At 35.7% G+C, this 20773-nt stretch overlaps 1 protein-coding gene across 3 annotated transcripts in view; it reads right to left on the bottom strand.

Annotated features, from left to right (window-relative positions):
- Positions 1 to 20773, bottom strand: part of LOC146162959 (uncharacterized) — a 117315-nt gene that overhangs the window by 5821 nt on the left and 90721 nt on the right. For all 3 annotated transcript variants that reach the window (XM_083381492.1, XM_083381493.1, XM_083381494.1), the window contains 10 exons: positions 17235 to 18674; positions 16093 to 16158; positions 15440 to 15519; positions 15119 to 15216; positions 14683 to 14791; positions 13970 to 14069; positions 11177 to 11233; positions 10390 to 10622; positions 3527 to 3682; positions 795 to 956 (listed from right to left, as the gene is read on the bottom strand). In XM_083381492.1, coding sequence (XP_083237618.1) covers positions 795 to 956; positions 3527 to 3682; positions 10390 to 10622; positions 11177 to 11233; positions 13970 to 14069; positions 14683 to 14791; positions 15119 to 15216; positions 15440 to 15519; positions 16093 to 16158; positions 17235 to 18674 — 2501 coding nt within the window. The remainder of the gene's footprint in view (positions 1 to 794; positions 957 to 3526; positions 3683 to 10389; positions 10623 to 11176; positions 11234 to 13969; positions 14070 to 14682; positions 14792 to 15118; positions 15217 to 15439; positions 15520 to 16092; positions 16159 to 17234; positions 18675 to 20773) is intronic.

The raw sequence follows: 20773 nt of genomic DNA, 5'->3' as shown, positions 1-20773 counted from the left end.
AGATGTTATTAAACACATATGTTTGTGTGTGTCTTTCATTTATTCGGATTATTACTAGTTTACTTCGGATATTCAACAACTTATCAAAAAAATATTTTTTAAATTTGTTTCTAATATCAACGCAAATAATATCCCGGATGTTATTAACATGAGCTCGCAATATTTTGTTTAAGTTGTTTCGTCCCATCAATGGACCTACTGTTACGTCATAATCACACAATGCACATTTTGTCCGAGGTACAAACGTCACAAAATGACGCGAATTGAGCCGAAACCGTGTTTTTATTTTGTTGTGCACATTTTTGTGTTAATCCTGACATTCTGGGCGAATTTGGTAAAAAAACGTCAATAAAGTGCGGCGCTGTGACGAAATAATAAGCTTTACTTCCAAGTAAGATTTCTTTTATAAACGCCGGAAACAAAAAGTTTATTTCAAGTGTTTTTTATCTAAAGTTTCGCAAAAGATTTTTTTTTTTTTTTTTTATCTAAAGTTTTCGCAAAAGATTTGTTTTTTATCTAAAGTTTCGTAAAACATTGTTATACTCCCCATGTAAAGTTTTTACATTTCTTTTATTTTTTAAAGTTCAAGAAAAGCACATTATAACATGAAATCTCTCATGCAGCTAATCTTTCTACAACTTCCAGCCCCTTATTTACATTTCATATATTATTTTGCCGCTAGTGGGCGCTATTTGCTGCGTTGGAGTTGGATAAAAATGTTTAAAACTGTTTGACCTTCATGATAAAGGTGACCTTGACTTCTGTTGAAACATTAATTTATTGTTGTTACTCACGTCAAGTCCAAGTTCTCTCAGTTTCGATCTGATCACCTCCTCGCCTTCCTCATTGATGTCACAACCAGCGACCCACAAATCCTCGATGTTTGGGAGGACGCGAGAAAGCTCAAGAGCTCCTTCGTCGCCGATGCGGTTATTACTCAGATCCAGCTTCTTGATCTGAAACAACAAATTGACGAGCGAGGTTAGATTTTGAAAGTGAGCCACAAATGGCGTCAAGGCACCAAATAGCTCCAGGTGATAATGTTCAGCACCTTAATGTCGGATTTTATCACTTACCGAAATGGCAACTAACTGATATTTAGAGTTTTTTAGATATGGCAGTGAATGTTAATATATCGGGGAAAGAGAAGTGGAATATGATTCAAAGGAAAATAAATATTCAAACAACTAAGTAGATAGTTTAAATATCATGAATGTGAAGTGACATACCGAGTGGTTATAATATGTTACAGACAAAAACAGGTTTTGTGTGGCCACATAAAAATAATCACTGTCGTATGATATTTGCTTTATCAGTTGGTGGCTTTGGCAAATTATAATTTTTGTGTTTGTTGCAAACTTAAATGGCCTCGAAAGATCACAATTTGACAACATCGACATTTTCTTACTGTGTTCCCACCTAAGCATTTAAGCAAATACTTTTTATATTGAGACATAAAACTTCAGCAACTGCGAAGTTTCTATTTTTCTTGAGGTCAACGAAGGCCTAATTGAAATCATAGTGTGTAATTTATAAAAAAAAAGAAACAAATTTTTCAAAAGAACAAACTTCAATTAAAGAAAAATACTTTTTTGTTAAATGCATTTATAATTCATTTCAGTTTGACATTTGTTGAACTGAAAACAGCAGGTTTAAGTCCACTTTGATTTATGAACTCATCAAGTAATTGGCCGCCCGAAAAAACGCTGACGCCGCACTACATGGCTTCATATAAAGCAGCACAGTTAATGTTTCGCCACAGCGACAGGCCTTTATCTAAACTTGCCACCCACGTTCGTAGGATAAGGCGTAACTTTCTGCGATAAACAAATAAAAATTAACCGATATTCTACTTTAAACATCCCTATACTGACGGGTCAAAAAACGTGTCTGAAAAATGAGTTACAAAACGTTACAAGAAAGTTTTACAGTCTAATAACTGGCAATTGATAAAAGTGGTGACATTTTGGTTTTGCAATACCTAGCTAGAGAGTTGTGCCCGTAGCCAGCCTAAAATGTTTTGTGTGGTCAAATATTTTGAACTTTAACTAGTGAGAGTATTTGGTTTGGTGCACCGCCTATCGATGCAGAAAAAACAAGACACGCTGAGTAGGTAAAAGTTGAGGCTGAAGCTGATACCTCACAGCGATAAATCGACTGTATATAAATCATAAACAAATAACTATTTACTACGAATCCGTAATGACATTACGATTAAAATTCCATTATTCGCTTCCCGCCAGCGAGGCTCGTTACAACTTGATCGCTTTTTTCAGTCCAGTGCATCAACTGCCGTATCGAAGACAAACAAATATGAAAGCTCAAACCGTTTCGAGCAGCAACTGACTGAGTTTTAGCGCAATACTCAAAAACCATTCAGATAGCAGAAACAAAATGACTAAAAATATTAAAGCTACATTACTAAAAGTACAGCAAACATAATAACTATATCGTCTGTGACGTCACAGTCTATGACAATTGAAGGTGTGGCGTGCCTGTGATTGTTGTGGAACTCTTCATAAATGCTACCAAGAAATTAATTATTAGGAGTACAATATTTATCTTTTTCGGGGGGAGGGTTTTGGGTCTTTTTTCTTGGCCCCTGTCACCCCCTGGCTACGCCTATGCCCGTGGCCCCTCAATTACCGCTCCGTGGCCGAAAACCCTGGGTTAGTTACAGAAATATTTTAATTAGTTAATGCAGTATTTATAAACTTAACAGCATTAAGATATTAAAGTTGTTACCCTTGGGCTACACGGCAGTGGATTCATATTATTGGTGAATTTGACCCATTGGTTAATTATTATTATTTACTTAGGACGGTCTATTTATTTAGTGAGATGGTTTAGCACAGCTGACACTTTGTGGGTGAATCGGTCGACACAAAACACATTTACAATTAAGGGCACTAAAGCGGTGGAGGTAAAGTAGCAATCATAATTATATGCCACACATTTTTCGTCACGTTGGTTTGGCTAAGGTACAGTTTAAATTATTATCCGCATGCTGAAGGTGCAGTAGCTAAAATCAAAATTGTGTCAAAAAATAAAACAAAACAAAATTTTAAGAAATTTCGTTGGAGAGGTAAAGTAGCAAAACGTTTCAATGTTTGATTTAAAGTGACATAAGTGTAGGTACAGTTTAAAATCAATACCCACGTATCAAAGGTGCAGCAGCAAAACACAAATATTTACTATCTTCGATAAAAATTAACAATATAATCATGCCAAATTATAAATTTATCATTTTTGTTAAATTTTCCGAATTTGCTTGTTTGGCAAACTGTAGCAAAAAATGGATTTATTGCTTGAATAAATTAACAAAAAAAATATGGAATGAGCTATTTACCCGGCTAATAAAGTTGTAATAACTAATGGGTGTATGTGTACCTAAGATAACCTAAAAAAAACACATTTTATTTTTACTTTTTGCTAAATTTTAAATGCAACATTTTTCAACTTTCCGAACTTGTTTGTTTGGCTACTGTACCTCTGACTTCTTATCGATTCTTTAAAAACAACCTACTTGGCAATCTTTGTTCTTGATGGCGTCGGTGAGTGGACTGATGTCTGTGATGTCACAATTCATCAACACCAACACCTCCAACTTGTGAACAATCTCCAACAAACTTTTCACTCCGGCGTTTTGGATTTGGTTGCGGCTGAGGGAAAGCTCCTTCAACTAATTCATAGAAACATAACGTCGTGAGTTTAAAGATTTCTATTCAATGATTTGTTGAAATAAATTATTTTGTTCAAAAAGAGAAACAAAATCTCAAGTAATTTTGGACAAAAATATACAAGTACCAAAAACACCGCAAAAAGTTTTATTGTTTGTTTTAAGGTGACGTCAGGGAAGGTACAGTTTAAATTATTACTCGCATATGTATTAGATATTTGAATCAATTACCAAATGTTTTTAATAATGGAGTAGTTATAAACTTAAGCTATTTACCCGGCTAAAAAGTAGTTTAAATTAATGTTTAATCGCTTATGGGTGAGGGTGTATATGTTCGCAAGCAAGCCAAAAAAACTTTTTACTTTTATTTCGAAAAAAAAAATTCTCTTAAGTTTATACCGAAACAAATTTCAAGTAATTTTGACCGAAAATTTAAGGTAAAGTAGCAAAACATTGCAATGTTTGATTTACTGCAGAGGTGTGCATGTTAAAGAAAACACAAATGTTGGTGCGCGGCACGTTTTATTGCGGTATCGATATTTTAAGCAGAATGTAAACCGCGGTCACGTTCGAAGTCGTAATAATGACTCTTTGTCCCGTTTTAAAAATATCGCCATTGCTGCAGTGGTAAATAGTTATGAGGTTTATTTTTGAACCTAAACGTTGTTAATTAAAAAAAAATGTTTAACCCAGTCGTTGCCTTTGAAAAGTTTATTGGACTTGTGATGTACCCAGCGATAAAAAATTTAACTTTTTTGTATTTATTTAATTGTTTGTATTCGATAATTATACGCAATTACTGCAGTTTTTCGGTAACAATAAGTTCAATTGCAAATGTCTTATAATATTATTTGTAAGCAGTGTTTTTTAAGATGTTTTCAGGGAGCGAAACGTCCCACTGAACAATGCGGTATTTTATCGCATACTTGTGCTACAGCCGAGAATTAGCAATTAGTCTACGTAAGAATGTTGTTGCGATCTCTTAAGTTCATAACGGTCAGCCAAGCCAAAGCTTAAAAACTAACAGTCTGTAAATATTTTATATCAATTATGTTTAGATACGAAACGAAACCATTGCGGACGCCCTTGGAAAATAGAAACGACCCACTATGGGCGTCACGCAGCACAGAACCTCTGGTGCATATGGTTAACTTTGTAAATGGTTTAGTTGTAAATTTACAATTATTTTGTCATTATTTGCGGTTCAGCCATATAACTGAACAAGTCAGCAAAAATTTTGTGTGGAAAAGTAATTTATGCGCTACTAAAAAGATTTTCTGTTGGAACTGACAGCTTCGTATCAGCCACAGCGATTGCAAGCTTCCCAAGATGGCCTTCGTTTGACAAAGTAGAAATTCGAAGTAACTGGTTATGGAATAACTACAGTTTAAGTTTGATTATTTCTCATATTTTGCAGTATTTGGAGATAAAGAAGTGCAAATGATCTGTACACAGTATTCCACATTGCTCGTAAGCGCTGGAATAGATAGTGTTAGCGTGGCAGAAAAATGGCAGCTGCTAAAGATGCATTTATGCAGACGGTATCAGCGTCAATCTAAAAATATAATATATTTTAGTAATTGCAGTATTTTATTTAGATTCAAGGAATCGGTCGCGAAACTATCTTGGGATGAGGTTGGTCGTTCATTTGGTGACGATTACAGCAACATTTTTGCTCTTATTGATTTACTGCTTTGTTTGCGGCTAGTTCTTCCGAAAACGAGCGTGGATTCAGCAACATGAAATTGACGAAAACTTGTTTGAGGAACCGTCTAGCCCAGTGGTTCTCAAAAGGAGCCACTTGGCTCACTTTGGGGGGAATTTAAAATTTTGGGGAGGAAAACTATAAGACTTAAATTAAAGTATACGTGAAGACTAAATGCTGCTTTAAATGTGACGCCATAAGGAGTCTGTCTGGTTTACAATATCTATATTGTTTCGTCACAGTAAGTAAAGTTTAGTAGCACCAGGTGTCTGTTTCACACTGTTTAAGCAAACACTTCTTCTATTTCCCACTGTATATTGATTGCTTGACATTTGCTAAACGCGGAGAATTTCGTGCATAACTGAAATATTGTGAATATTCCTTTTTTGATTTTTGTCGGGGAGGAATTAACGGTGTTTGAGTCTTTAAGGGAGAAATATGAAAAAAACTTGGAGGAACACTGGTCTAGCCACTGATACGATGAACGACTTGACGGTGGTGCAAATGTGCTCCGCTAATCTTACACAATTCGACCCACAACCAGCCATTAACGTGTGGCTAAATGGAGCTAAACGCCGCAGAAAAGTAACACAAAAAGAATCGCCATCAAGATCTGTGGTCGTTGACGCTGATTGCAGCTCGGATGAATACGACAAGGACAGTGATTGTGACCAAGCTACAATTGACAATGTTGAAATGAAAAATGCTCTCATTAGCTCGTGTAGCTCTCATATCAGCTTGTAAATATTGTCAGTGTTATTTTTTCACCAAAGATTGTAGAAAAAATATATTTAAGGAATTGTTTACATTCTTTACATTGATGTTTTATCGCTTTTATCTTCACTTGATTTTTACACTGATGATGGCATGAGTTATTGCTGAAACGTCTGTAAATTGCGAAATGTCGATTTTATCGAATATTATGGCTTTGACATTTTTATTAAAATAACTAAAAAACCCGTGTATTGTGTTGCAAATGATTACATTGTTTTAAGCGTAAACTGCTTTATGGGTCATTAATTTGTTTATCCATGCTTGGAAATAAACGAACAGACTTTTATGAAAACTAATGTTTACGTATAGAAACCACAAGACAGGTTAACGATAACCCAAGAAATGACCGCGCTAGGACGGAAATTTGCAGACGGCTTGCCAACAAATTTGGCGAGTGTTATTTGGCCAGGCGGGCGAGTCCTGATTTGCTACTCAGACTGGCGAGTGTAAATTTTTGCTCATGAACAACCCTAAAGAACTATACTTTTTTCGCGTAACGAGCGAACTTTTATCCGTTTTAATTAAGTTCAATGAGCAGTTGAGCACCAAAGCGCTATGCATACTTTCGCATGTTGCTCCGCGGTGATTCAAGAATGCTACAATTGCAATTTCAGTTAAATTACACTATTAATGGCGTTATTTCAAGCAAAATTCGAATCGCTTTCTTACACGTCACGTACATAGGCGCCGAACTTTTAAAATTCCAGGGCGTTTTTTTAAATCAGTGCGAAATTCTTACAAAACAAAACGTAACTTGGGAAAGTGATTTAGCGCTTCCGCGTGTTAGCTGAATCGTACAAAAGAGCGGGGAAACGGATTGATCTACATCAGTGTCTCCCAACCTTTTTTACACTAGTGCCCCCTTGCGCTCCATATTGTTTCATATCGCCCAACCCTCATCTTGCTTTACAGTAAAGTATTATTTCAATCGTTTTCTGACATTATACTGTCTGTACTTTTGTTTCGATGAGCTGTCAGTCATGTTTTAGGTTGACTAACATGCATTCACTATAGGAATTTACGTGAGCATGTGTAGAAATTGAACTAAATTAATGGCGTAACTTCAAAAATAAGGCATGTAAGTAACAGGACAAGAGGACACAAAATTTACATACAACAATATTTCAGGGAGTCGAACCGGTACCGAACCGGAACTTTATGAACCGGGTTTGGATCGATTTTTTCCGAACCGTAACCGTTTTTTATAAGATTTAAGGAGCTGAACGGGAACTGAACTAAGCACTCCAGCATGACGTAACAACTTGTATTTTACAGAGTCAAGTTACGCCATGTTCGAAATTTTATGAAAAAATTATAAATATTGATTAAATAAAAGGTTGATTTTTTATTTTTTTAGATATTTCAATATTGAGTTGCTGTTTTTTAATAAGTCGCGTAACTTAGATTAAATGACTAACAATTCAAAGATTATTCTCTACATTTATTGACCCACATTTTTAGATTTAACGCAACTTATATTGGATCCGAACCGGAACTTTACGAACCGGTTTTGAAATAACGATGGTCGAACCGGAGCTGAACCGGAACTTTAAAATTGCTCGAACCGAAACCGGAACTGAACCGAATTCCGAAAAAATCCTTAAACCCGAACCGAACCTGAACCGGAAAAGTCAAACGGTTCGACTCCCTGCAATAATTGCGTTAAGCTTTAAACACACTGGTGAATACTTCTTTGCGCTATTGCAATAAAAATGGCTGACAATTCAACATATAGTTTCATAATGCAATCCAGCTTGGCGCTAGCTGAACATAAAAGATTAATTCCTACTAGACATACATTATTTCACAAGGTTATGTTATTATCACGAAAAATTCAACTTTCTGCACCAAGACTTAAATCAGGGGCCGGCAACCTTTTCTAGTCGCGGGCAAAACCAAACTCAGAAAGATCTTTGCGGGCGGCACAAAATGTTAACTGAGAATTGTGTGATTGAAATGTTAGAACAACTGTGAATCAGGCGGGCCTCGGATATTTTTTGCGCTTAAAAACGTGTTTAATTACATTTAAGTGGCAGTAAAGTGTTGGCGCAAAGCGAGAAAAAAGCGTTTGTTTGGTTTAAAATTCGAGTCCACATCATCCATACTACTAATGTTAGTGTAATAAAACTACTTTGAGGAAACGCGACAACCTTTATAGTTTATCTAGTTGAGTGTTTCACACAATTTTTAGTTAACATTTTTGTCGACCACCGCCTCTTTGACAAACTAGACACAGTCCATTTTAAATACTTTTTGACTATTTTAAATATGCAAGTGCGAAAAATTTCAATGTGCTTTATTTTCTACCTCCGGTTTGTTTACGTTTTAAAGCTGTCATATATCAGCGCTACTTTATCGTTGCGCCGTGGAAGGCTGCCAAGTGCGTCGCGGACAAACGGAAAACGTATTTAAAATAATGGACATATATTTTTTATCATTTTTTTATTTTCGGCAATGTAACAAAAACTTGCAACAAATTTAAAAGAAATGTCGGTTTACCAAAAAAAAATCGCGCTTGCTTTGCTCATCAGGTCTGCCCCAACTTAAAAGCTTAAAAAAACGCTGAACTAGATTAACTATTAAGGTTATCGCGTTTCTCAAAGTAGCTTTATTAGACTTTTCATTAGTAGTATGGATGACGATACTACTAACATTAGTAGTATGGATGTTGTGGACTCGAATTTTAAACCAAACAAACGCCTTTTTCTCGCTTTGCGCCAACACTACTGCCACTTAAATGTAATTAAACACGTTTTTAAGCGCAAAAAATATCCGAGGCCCGCCTGATTCACAGTTGTTCTAACATTTCAATCACACAATTCTTAGTTAACATTTTGTGCGGCCCGCAAAGAACTTTCTGAGTTTGGTTTTGGCCCGCGACTAGAAAAAGGTTGCTGACCCCTGCTCTATAATATGCAGTACTATTTTCAATAAACCTAATTCAAATGGTTAAGTTATGTGAAAACGATAACTGTCTAAATATAACGATAATTATTTTGTGTAAATATTATTAACAACACCCATTACCTAATGTGTCCAATGTCCATATACCTATTCTAGCCTAATATGTATATATGTATATTAAAATATTGGTGAAAATACATTTAATAGATAACTGTATGCAAGTAGATGAAATGTTATAATTTTAACAACAAATCGCGAAGTAAACGCCAACCCAAGAGATAGAAATTTGCTTAACACACTTATTAAGCGACTAACCTACCTCTTACAAACCACCGTCTTTAAAAAGTTACCACCGTCTTAAGACTGGCTTGTATTTTTTAAATTTTGAAAAAAAAAATTAATTTAAAAAAATATATTAATATTCAATATTAATATTCGCCATAAAAATAAAATTAAAAATTTTAAAAATGTACACAAATTAACACGAATTAACACGTTGTTTTTAATGGTATCAATGGGATGGGTGCACTTGCTTCTTTGCTATCAGCTCGGCTTTGTTAACCTCTAACGAATCACTTTATTTGAGTGAAGCAATCACGAACAGTCTTAAAACCGTGACCGTATATAGCCCACAGTGTCAGCGCAGCAAGCTGTAAAAACGTCACTCTTATTAGCACAACGCAACACTATGACGTCACAATGGACAATTTAACTTGAAGCGTGCAATGACGTCAATGGACAACTAATAATCAACTTGGTTTGGAAAAGTAAGCTGCCTGAAAAGTTTATTAAACAAAAAAAATTCTTCTTCAGAAGCGTCGTGTTGATTTTTTGTTAGGTGCTTCGCGGTCCCAGGAAATTGTCTTGCGGCCCCCAAAAGGACCGCGGACCCCAGTTTGAGAACCACTGTCTTAGGCCAAAGCGTCATAAGGATTTTCAACTCCACAAAAATATAATTTAATAGATCAATGTGTTTTTGCTTAAAGCGCAATTCCTGTTTAGTCTTTGCAATACAGTTTTAATGCTTTGGAAAAAAACGCTACAAACTAACATTCATAAACCAATCGTTTAACATGTTTGTGGCCCCTGAAGTAAACTAATAAGTTGTCCCGGTAATTAATTTCGTATTTATTCTGTACCTTTAAAAACAGGGGGGGGGGGGCGATTCTGTTTCAACATGCTTCCTTATATGGGAGACCACGCTACAAGTAACTGTTAGCCAGGGTATGGCATTGAAATCTTTATATCAATAATGTAACAAATACAAATTAATCTATAAATAAATTAAATGAGACAACATGCTGATAATTACATGAAAGCACTTTACCTTGTGAGTCATTTTCCCGATTGCTTCGCAAATGTGTTCGCAACCTTGACTTGTCAGCTTGCAGTTCAACAACTCGATTGTTTTGTCGACATGCTGGAGCATCCGCCCCAAAGCGTGGCATGAACTTGTACCGATGGTTCGGCCGGTAAAACGAGCCCTCACAGGGAAGTGCTTTGCGAAAGACTGGATCACTGCTTCATTGCATTCTTGCAAATCAACAATCATTCCAATATCTAAACACAGTTTTCAACAAATATTAAAAAAGCAACAAAAATAACATTGTAGGTTGAACCAGCAATTGGCACTGTGACGTCACAAGTGTGAATTGTTCTAACAATGGTTGTTTAAAGCAGAAGTTGCAAATTTTTTAGACGAACTGATTAAATAAAAATATGTTCACAGACCGGCAAAAAATCGCAATACATAAAAGAGATAGTACTTGTGTAAGATATTGTAATATTTCTGCCATGTAAGCGGCTTGTTTTATGTTGTTGGACAACTAACTTTCAAAATTGTAACTAATAGTAAAAAGTTTACGTGAGTGGATCAACCCGGAGAAGAACTTGTTTCTAACGAAGTCATTTTTACACGAAGATATTTATTTAATGCTAGGTTATCCATAGATTGATGATTTTATATTTTTACCGCCATCTACTTAATGTGTTTCTTTAATCGCGTTCATGGCTAAAGCTTGTAGCGCCTAATATGCTCACGTGTGTTTTACTTGTTTGAATACATATGTCCAGTGAAAATATAGCACAAAGTAAAATAAATGTTGTAAACTTACGACGGGGATTTCGTTTGAATTGCTTTGAAAGGCGTTTGTAGAACATCTCAGCCTTGCCTGGAAATATATCAGGAAAATATATTTTACAAACATGTAAGTTTTTCTGTTGACAAACTTTCACTTTTCGCACTTTTAAGTCGCCCATCAAGCTTAATTAGATGCTGAGCAGGCGCGGATCTAGGATTTCAGTTTGGGAAGGGCCATGAAATTTTTTCAGATATGACGTCACAATTTTTTCAGATATGACGTCACAAAAGTATACCATTGCGTGACGTCATAATTCAGGTAAAAATAACAACGGCTGGCCGAATAAACTAACTCCTGCAAAATAACGCGAAAAACAGACCTTTTGAAAGCACGAAAAAGTAATAAGGTTAGCCTCTACAGTGGGCCGGTTTCCTAGTTTGACCCGGTATGAAGAATATCGCTGAAAGACGCTACCATGTCTATTGTCTACACATCTTGCTTTTTCCCGAAAAGGCGAGGACAACCGCACATGCCACCGAAAAATCGCCGAGGCCACGTCGCAATAAAACCATAGCGTTGTCTGCTGCGGTCAGCTGTGGTTCTTTCATGACACTTCTCTCAATTTTTAAGTTACTGTAGTTGGTTTTTGCCAAATAAGGTTGCTGAAATGAGCAAAACTCTATGCAGAGTTAATCCTAACATTGGATAGTTTATTCAAATCCTTACACAAGGGTCGGCAACTTTTGTGTAGTAGTCGCGGGCCAAAAGCAAACTCAGAAAGGTCTCTGCGGGCCGCACAACATATGTTAAATGAGATTTGGTGTTATTACAACTTTATAACAATTGTGAATCAGGTGGGCCTCGGATTTTTTTGCACTTTGAAAACGTGTTTATAATTACTTTTAAAGAGGCAGTAAAGTCTTGGCGCAAATTCGCTAAAAAAAAGCGTATACTTGGTTTAAAATTCGAGTCCACACGTCGCCATACTGCTATTAAAAAAGTGTAATAAAACTACTTTGAGAAAACGCGATAAATTTATAGTTAATCTATTTTAGTGTTTGTTAACCATTTGGGGCAGACCTGACGAGCGAACCTAGCGAGCGCGATTTTTTTGGTACACCGGTATTTATTTTAAATTTCTTGTTTTTGTTACATTTAAAAAAATGGTTAAAAAATATTTGTCGATTATGTTTGAATACGTTTTTCGTTTGTCCGCGACGCACTCAGCAGCTTTCCACGGCGCAACAGTAAAAAAGCGCTGATCTAGTTCAAAAAGAGCATCAAAACGTAAACACACTGGATGTAGAAAGATCATTAGCGCGAAGCGCGAATATTTTTCGCATTTACACTTAAAATAGTCAAAAAATGGACTCGTGTCTAATTTGTCAAAGAGGCGGCGGGCCGGATGAAGTATATTGGCAGGCTGGTTCTGATACAGATTTGCATTAACAACAAAAAAGCTTTTAATTGTACTTGGATTTAAGTTAGTTATTATATAGTCGAGGTCAGCGTACGGCAGGCTGGCAGAATCTTGCCAGACTTCTGGTGACCAGCATTTTTGGCGAAAATTCTTCGGTTTTTGGTCGCGCCCCTTAAATGATGTGTTCGCCAGAGGAATGTATGAACCTTGCCATGTTTTGGCGATAAACTATTATAATTAATTTTGTGACATTATTAACAAGAGTACACAAGGGACATGTGAAGGTACAACCTGGGGCCTGGGGGTGTACGTACATGTCTGTTTTTCTTGCTTTAAAAGTGGTACATAGATAGCTGTTTTCAGGCAAACCTGTGTGAAAACGTGCTGCTCAAAACGAAAAAATATTCTTTGGATAAATTTTCAATTTATATTGCTCGAAATAATGATATTTATAATAAAATTTAATAGAAATGGTCACAGTCACAGTACCATATTACCTTTGGGATAGATTTGCTGAAAAAAGACACAGAAACGTAGCAAAACCAGGCTAAAGAAAACTTTTAGCATTTGCGTAATTAAACAACCAAAATATACTTTAGGCCTTAGGTGGAAAGCATAGCCTAGTACATCCTTAATATGCCGATGCGAATGTTATACCAGTACATTTAACAGGAATGGGGAATTCAACTCAATATACAGGAAATCAATTCAATATAGAAGTACTTGCCAATTCAATGTAAAACTGCCAACACGTAACAATTGTATGATCAAAAGTGTGTACTTTTGAAAATAATAAACAGTCTATAGGCCTTACACTACCATAACTTTTTTCAAAATGACACAAACAAAATTAATTTTTTGCCAATTGTAGTATGCAATGTTATTACATATTTCCGCTGTTCAAAAATATATGTGTGGATACAACCACAAGGTATTTTGTAAAATGGATTTTTGAAAAATAAATAAATTTTTTTTTTCAATTTTTTTTTTTGCTTAATTTTTTTGAACCACTTTCTTCGGTTTTCTGGCTGATTCTTTGGCCGACATAGTCGCCAAGTCGCCAGCATTCTGCTATACTGGCGTACGGTCACTCAAGCCGTCTCTGCAAATCTGAAAAACGCCGCTTTGCGCGAGTGCGCGAAACGAATTTTACCATTTTTTTGAAATATTCATTATATGGCGCCATAAGCTCGTACACCACTACAAAGCTTAAAAATATGTCTTATTTTGGCGAAAATAGGCCATACTACCTAGGGAATAAATATAAGCTGTTTGGGGGTATAACTAGGTATAACCGCGAACCCCCCACCCCCTAGATCCGCCCCTGATGCTGAGCATTTAATGATTTCTAAATGAAGGATAATCTGAATCATTGCTAGGTGTAAGTTCATCAAATGGTCGCTTACCTTCATTTGTTGGTTTCTGCGGATTGTCCGTTCTGCTTTGGTCGACATCGACTTGGTTTGGTTGATTGACAGGTGATGTAGCTGCTTGTTGCTTGGCAACCTGCATAGAAACATAGCTGGTGAACAAACAGAACAACTCTTATAATTATAAATGCGTATCAAGCTTAAGCATGGGCAAAGCTTGAAGTTTACCTGGGATTGGGAGGGGTGTTACTGGTGACGTCATAGTCACAGTGACGATGACAGCGCTGGAGTGTGAATAATGTTGTCTCACACAACTCATATTTAGTGCTTTAATTTGAATACTGGTTTATTTTCGTCCATTGTAGAAATCTTAACTTACGATGAGTTGGGTTTTCGATATTCGTTATGCGAAATATTGCTCAGAACTCAAGTTTAACATTTGTTCTAAAATGATAATGTTGTGACTTAAGTTTGACTTGGGCTTAAGTAACTAACGACTTATACTTGTTATTTGTCAAGAAAGACTTGACTTGGACTTAAGTTGCTTGCTAATGACTTGACTGGGATTTAGTCATTTTAAATTATCTTGTTTAGAACACTGGGTGTGATGCGACCCCGATGGCGTCTAGCTACAAAACGTTCCCAGATGCCAACCAGTAGGCTATATTTATCCCATTGTATTCACATGCGATCAAACTAAACTGCTACTGATATCAATCACACCAAATTATAGAAAGAAAATAGCAAACCTGTTTTTGTTGATGTGTCGCTTGTCCAGCGGTCGGTTGTACAGCAGAGGAATCTTGTGCCAACTGTGACTGGGCTTGCTGTGGGTGGAAGCTTCCGGGTCTCAACTGGCTACAAACAAATAAACTTTCATGTTAAGTAGTTTATTAGTAATTAGTTTTAACAAAGAACCATAATAAAGTGTTGCTATAAATCTACACAAGGGCTTACTGGCCGCAATCAATACATTTGTTGCAACGTTGTTTTCATTGGGCTTAGGTTACCGACTCCTGATGTAAGCGATTAATCCAATTAAATATGACCTGAACAACTATGATTTCTATGGATAAATGGGCCATGTCTTAGTCGAGGTGAAATATTCTGGCACGACCAAATCCTAAATATGTTTAGCGTTACACAAAACTTGTGGCAACAAACAGGTTGGTGGTGATAGCAAACCCGTAGCTTGAAGTTGATTGCGCTTCTCTTGGGGCAACGCTTGGATGTTGATCGAGCAGCAAGGAGCTTCTCTGTATCTTCTTCTCACACACAGATGCCTGAAAGAATAGCATTTCAATAAATCACAAAAATATTAAAACTATTCCAAACATCCAAAGCAATTTCTTAATGGAATGCTTTTTCACTAATTAGTTAGCAAAACTAATTTATATAAAACTTTTAAACCAAAAATTGCACTACTTAAGCAAAACAGTACAAAATGCTACTGAAAATTATTTGTTATAATATATTTAGTTTATTTGTGAACATCAACTGCAATACTTGTGGTGTGGATGGTGCGCCATCAAGTGGTTGCGAAGTTGCCAAGTGCGTCGATGAACTAGTTGATGGTTCTGACGTTCCTGGGTAAAACATAACATCAAACTTTTCACACATGACCACCTTACATGGATATTTTTCAAACAGCTTCCCAGGATCTATCAAATTATGCTTAGGGCGCAACACCACCAAAGGGTTGCACCAACAAAAGCTTCAAGTACCAAGAATTGATTTTCAAATTTAACCTAACTTTTGCATATTTTGAAATATGGGGGTAACTAAAGGTAATATTGATAAAAAGGAAAACTTAGCCCGGTTGGTAGAGTGGCGGTCCCGTTAGGCCGAGGTCGTGAGTTCGAATCTCACCGCATGCAGTTTTCTAAAATTAATAATTAAGCGACTATTTCGGTTTGCCATTAAAACCCGGGATGTAATATTTATTTCAATATTTTTTTTTCACGTTTAAGCTTTACAGAATTGAGCAAGAAATATATTTATGATATCTATTTGTACAAGCTATAGTCAGCAAGATTGTGTAGTGTAATAGTTTTGTAAAAATAGATTCATAACCACAAAGTAATTTCGGAAAAATAATGAAACAAATTTCGTTTAAATTCCCAACCTAAGCAAATAGAGATAAAATAGTTAAGACTAACCCTTTAATTGCTTTGTTTTTCGCCGGAGTATCGCAAGAAAGCTGTTGAAGAACTTCGCAGGCAAACCTGGAAACATTCGGTAACATGATTAATATTGAACACCAGGTTACATGGCAAGCACAAATTGTTAACTGAGGTATATTGCAAAAATTAGGAGTTTAACAACTAGAAATTCAAGAAATATTTATTCAAGAATAAAGTCGTTTTCGATTCTAATACACAGGATTTAATTAGGAAGGGATATTTATTGTTATTAATTATAACACTCGATTTGGTGACACATTGCACCACGACATAAAAGTAAAGGTTTGCAAATCGCATACATTTTCATCATGAAGATAGCTTCTGTATTAAAATGATGTGTTTTTATTTTTTTTGTAATTCTTTTTACAATGTACTTTAACCAAACTGTTTGCTCAACAATTTTCTAAAGTACCTAACGTCTTGTTTTTTTTCGGCATTTTAATAGTTGTTTTCTTCTTGAAAAGTCAAAAATATCAACGATAAACACTAACGCGGTACTTTTATACAACAAAGCATTGCTTAAATCTTAAGGAACTCCTCTACTTTCGTCTATCGTTAATGAGTAACGTTATAAAATAGTGATTTGTAATAACGTCCTGAAAAAATAATCAGAAACAGCCAATTAACGTTCAGCAAAGCAAAGTGCGCCGAGCTGTGTGCCAAAGTCCGCAAAATAATAGAAAAATAAGTTGTGTCAATTATACACTAAACACGTGGTCTCAGAATATGCTTATAGAGAATAATTTTGCGGTAACAATCATGAAATGCCAATGTTACACCAACATCAGATATTAGCGCGAACAGCGAGGAACATTAGCTGCGCCTAACTCGACGTTTTTGACGATAAGTAAGACGGCTTGGCTTTGCGTTGTCAATTGTCGAATGCTAAACCAGAACAAATAACAAAAGGCGAAAGAGAAAAACATCCTGCGTTTACAGTCGACCAAACATGAGACAAAAAACGGCGTTTTTAACGTTTTTTAGGTAAAAAAGCGCCTTACATATCGATACAATACATTTCATACTTGCGAAGTAGTTTGTACTACACGGTGTACTTTGCTCATGTCACCAAACCAAAATATAATCTAAGAAATCACGGTTAGAAATGGTGTACATACCTTTTCTTTTGTCGGATTCTGCATCACTGGAGGATTCATCGGATTCTGGATCACTGGAGGATTCATCGGATTCTGCATCACTGAAGGATTCATCGGATTCTGGATCACTGGAGGATTCATTGGATTCTGGAACTGTGAATTTATCTCCGAGTAGAAGCCCACATTGGAATCTTCTCACCATCGCCCAGTGAGGACTAGTGACCAGTTGCTCGACAAGCTGATGGAACTCATCTAAACTCATGTTCTGGCTAATGTGGACAGCGGTATAGAATTCTTGAAGTAACTGATGTGAAAAATAAAACTTTTTGTCGCCGTCGAAAAGTTTCTGGTTAAAGTGAGAATACCCAGGTACTGCAATTATAATATCCTGGACTATGACATCACTTAAACCTTGCTCAGCCATTTGTGGATAGGTCATAATGACAGTTGAATTCTTTGTGGCGTTGTAAGCAATTTTGGCGACTTTAACTTTGATTTTTTCGATGTCATGACCCTTGGCAAATTCTGAGCGTCTCAGGTTTTCAAGTAAAACTATGAAAATCTGAGTGATGTTGCAAAGTTCGGTGAGATTATCTGTGCCTAATGCAGCCAAAAGGATCAATTGAAGCATGATTGGGGTAAGACAAATGTCAAGTAACACAGGTGCGAGTTTGGTAAAGCTATCCCATATATTCTGGGCTTCATTTTTAGCGAAAGCAAAGAATAGTGTTTTCATATTTTCTGGTGTAAGCTCATGTACTAAAACAATTTCCTTTGGTCGAAGTAATTTTTTAAGGGTTACTATAGAATGTGGCCTGGAAGTCAAAACTATAGAAATGCCTTGAAAGAATTTTCCGGTGCATAAATTTGCGATTACCTCTTCAACTAACATTGGAGTATCATACGATGCATATCTAGGCATTACATTATCAAGTGACCAAGTTGCTTGATCGTAACCATCAAGTATGATCCCAAATTTCTCTGGGAACTCCGTCATTGCTGCAAATATGGCGTTTCGTTTTCTTTCGCTTAACCATGGGTACGCATAATCAACCACAACCTGCCTTAGAGTGACTTTTTCTGACCCATAGAGCATGTCCATGCACAACAGGAGAATCCACGTTATGCAAGAGGTGTTTGACAGTCGTCTGGCAATGGTTGATTTCCCAGAACCAGGAGCCCCAACTAAAGCTGTGTAGCGATGAGGTACTACATAATCATGCAATCGCTCAAAACTGATCTCCTTTGAGCCAGAATCGACATACCTTTGTTGTGTGAAAGGCTTATAGTCTTCAGTTTTACCGGCTCCACCTCGATAAAAGTTTTCCTCTGTCCTTAGAACTGGATGAACACGGGGAAAGTTTTCCTGCTCGTAGTTTAGCCCGAGTGAAACAACTTCTTGTTGTGGTCTCTTGAGATCTTCCTTTATAGTTTCCAGTAAAACTTCAACAGAGGTTGAATCTAAAACATAGTAAAACAATAGATTCAATAAATTCTGTTTGCCTTTGGGACAAATTAAACCTGTTAATTTGGGTTAATGTTCGAGTTTTGGCCCTCAGCAGACATCTGCTTCATCAGTTGAACAAATTAATGCTACCTAGCTTTAGATGTCCTAAACATAAACTTATCTTATTGGATGTAATATGAACAAAGTATTATCATTAGCTTTTGGTGAAGTGCAACCCTCAAAGAAAGGCAATTTATAGCTGCAAAAAAATTAGTTAAGTTAAGTGTGGGAGGTAACACACAATAACTATAATCTAGCCAGTAATTTCTTTATTTGCAATGCTTTAATTAGGCTTTGATAGTACAAGGTGAGGTGAATGTATGTAAGGTCTCAAATTATTTTGTGAATGACTCGATATAATACTTCTGCCGGGTAAATGTGAATGCTGAGGTACTGAGCAGATGCTTTAGCACTTCTTTTCTTTTTGAGCAATCAACTCTTTATTTTGTCATTTGTTTTACCATTGTTAGTATATTACTGATTTAAACAAGCGCAATAAAACAAGCAAAGCTGTAGAAATTGGTGAATGATGATGACCCCCAAAAAATGCAAGCAACCGACATGAGGTCGAGGCACATAGGTTGGAGACCACTGACATAGCCAACTAAAGCAGGCCAAACATGGTAATTATTTAAAAATCTACAATTGTTTAAATTATGTTCACATTTAAATAAATATGTGCATTAAAACAAACTATTGATAACATTCAAGACCCTAAACATGGCAATTATTCAGAAATCTAAACTTAAATCATGTTGACATTTAAATAACTATGTGTATTGAAACAAACATGTTGATAACATTCAAGACCCAAAAGGCAAACCAACCTAAACTACTTGATATTTTAGCAAACTTTCTATGCCAGAGTTTCTTAATGGTTGCACGAAACTTTCCTTGGGCAACAAGAATATAATATTTTTATTTGTTAACCAGTTATAATCAAATTTGCGGATTACATTAAGATTTCAAGAATATCCCTTATTACATTCCTTGACACATTTTTTTTCAAAAGAATGAGCATTAGGAGCCCATGAAAGAGGACTACAAAGAACCACTGATATTTACAACACAATAAAGGACCACTGATATTTACAACACAATGAAGAACCACTGATATTTACAACACAATAAAGAACCACTGATATTTACAACACAATAAAGAACCACTGATATTTAACAACACAATAAAGAACCACTGATATTTACAACACAATAAAGAACCACTGATATTTACAACACAATAAAGAACCACTGATATTTACAACACAATAAAGAACCCACTGATATTTAACAACACAATAAAGAACCACTAATATTTACAACACAATAAAGGACCACTGATATTTACAACACAATAAAGAACCACTGATATTTACAAAACAATAAAGAACCACTGATATTTACAACACAATAAAGAACCACTGATATTTACAAAACAATAAAGAACCACTGATATTTACAAAACAATAAAGAACCACTAATATTTACAACACAATAAAGGACCACTGATATTTACAACACAATAAAGAACCACTGATATTTACAACACAATAAAGAACCACTGATATTTACAAAACAATAAAGAACCACTGATATTTACAAAACAATAAAGAACCACTGATATTTACAACACAATAAAGAACCACTGATATTTACAACACAATAAAGAACCACTGATATTTAACAACACAATAAAGGACCACTGATATTTACAACACAATAAAGAACCACTGATATTTACAACACAATAAAGAACCACTGATATTTAACAACACAATAAAGAACCACTGATATTTACAACACAATAAAGGACCACTGATATTTACAACACAATAAAGGACCACTGATATTTAACAACACAATAAAAAACCACTGATATTTACAACACAATAAAGAACCACTGATATTTACAACACAATAAAGAACCACTGATATTTACAACACAATAAAGAACCACTGATATTTACAACACAATAAAGGACCACTGATATTTACAACACAATAAAGAACCACTGATATTTACAACACAATGCAGAACCACTGATATTTACAA

This window comes from Ascidiella aspersa, chromosome 2 (assembly GCF_963924565.1).
Source record: "Ascidiella aspersa chromosome 2, kaAscAspe10.2, whole genome shotgun sequence".
Taxonomy (NCBI): Eukaryota; Metazoa; Chordata; class Ascidiacea; order Phlebobranchia; family Ascidiidae; genus Ascidiella; species Ascidiella aspersa.
Note: the sequence above shows the minus strand (reverse complement) of the source record. Positions and strands in the feature narration are given on the sequence as shown.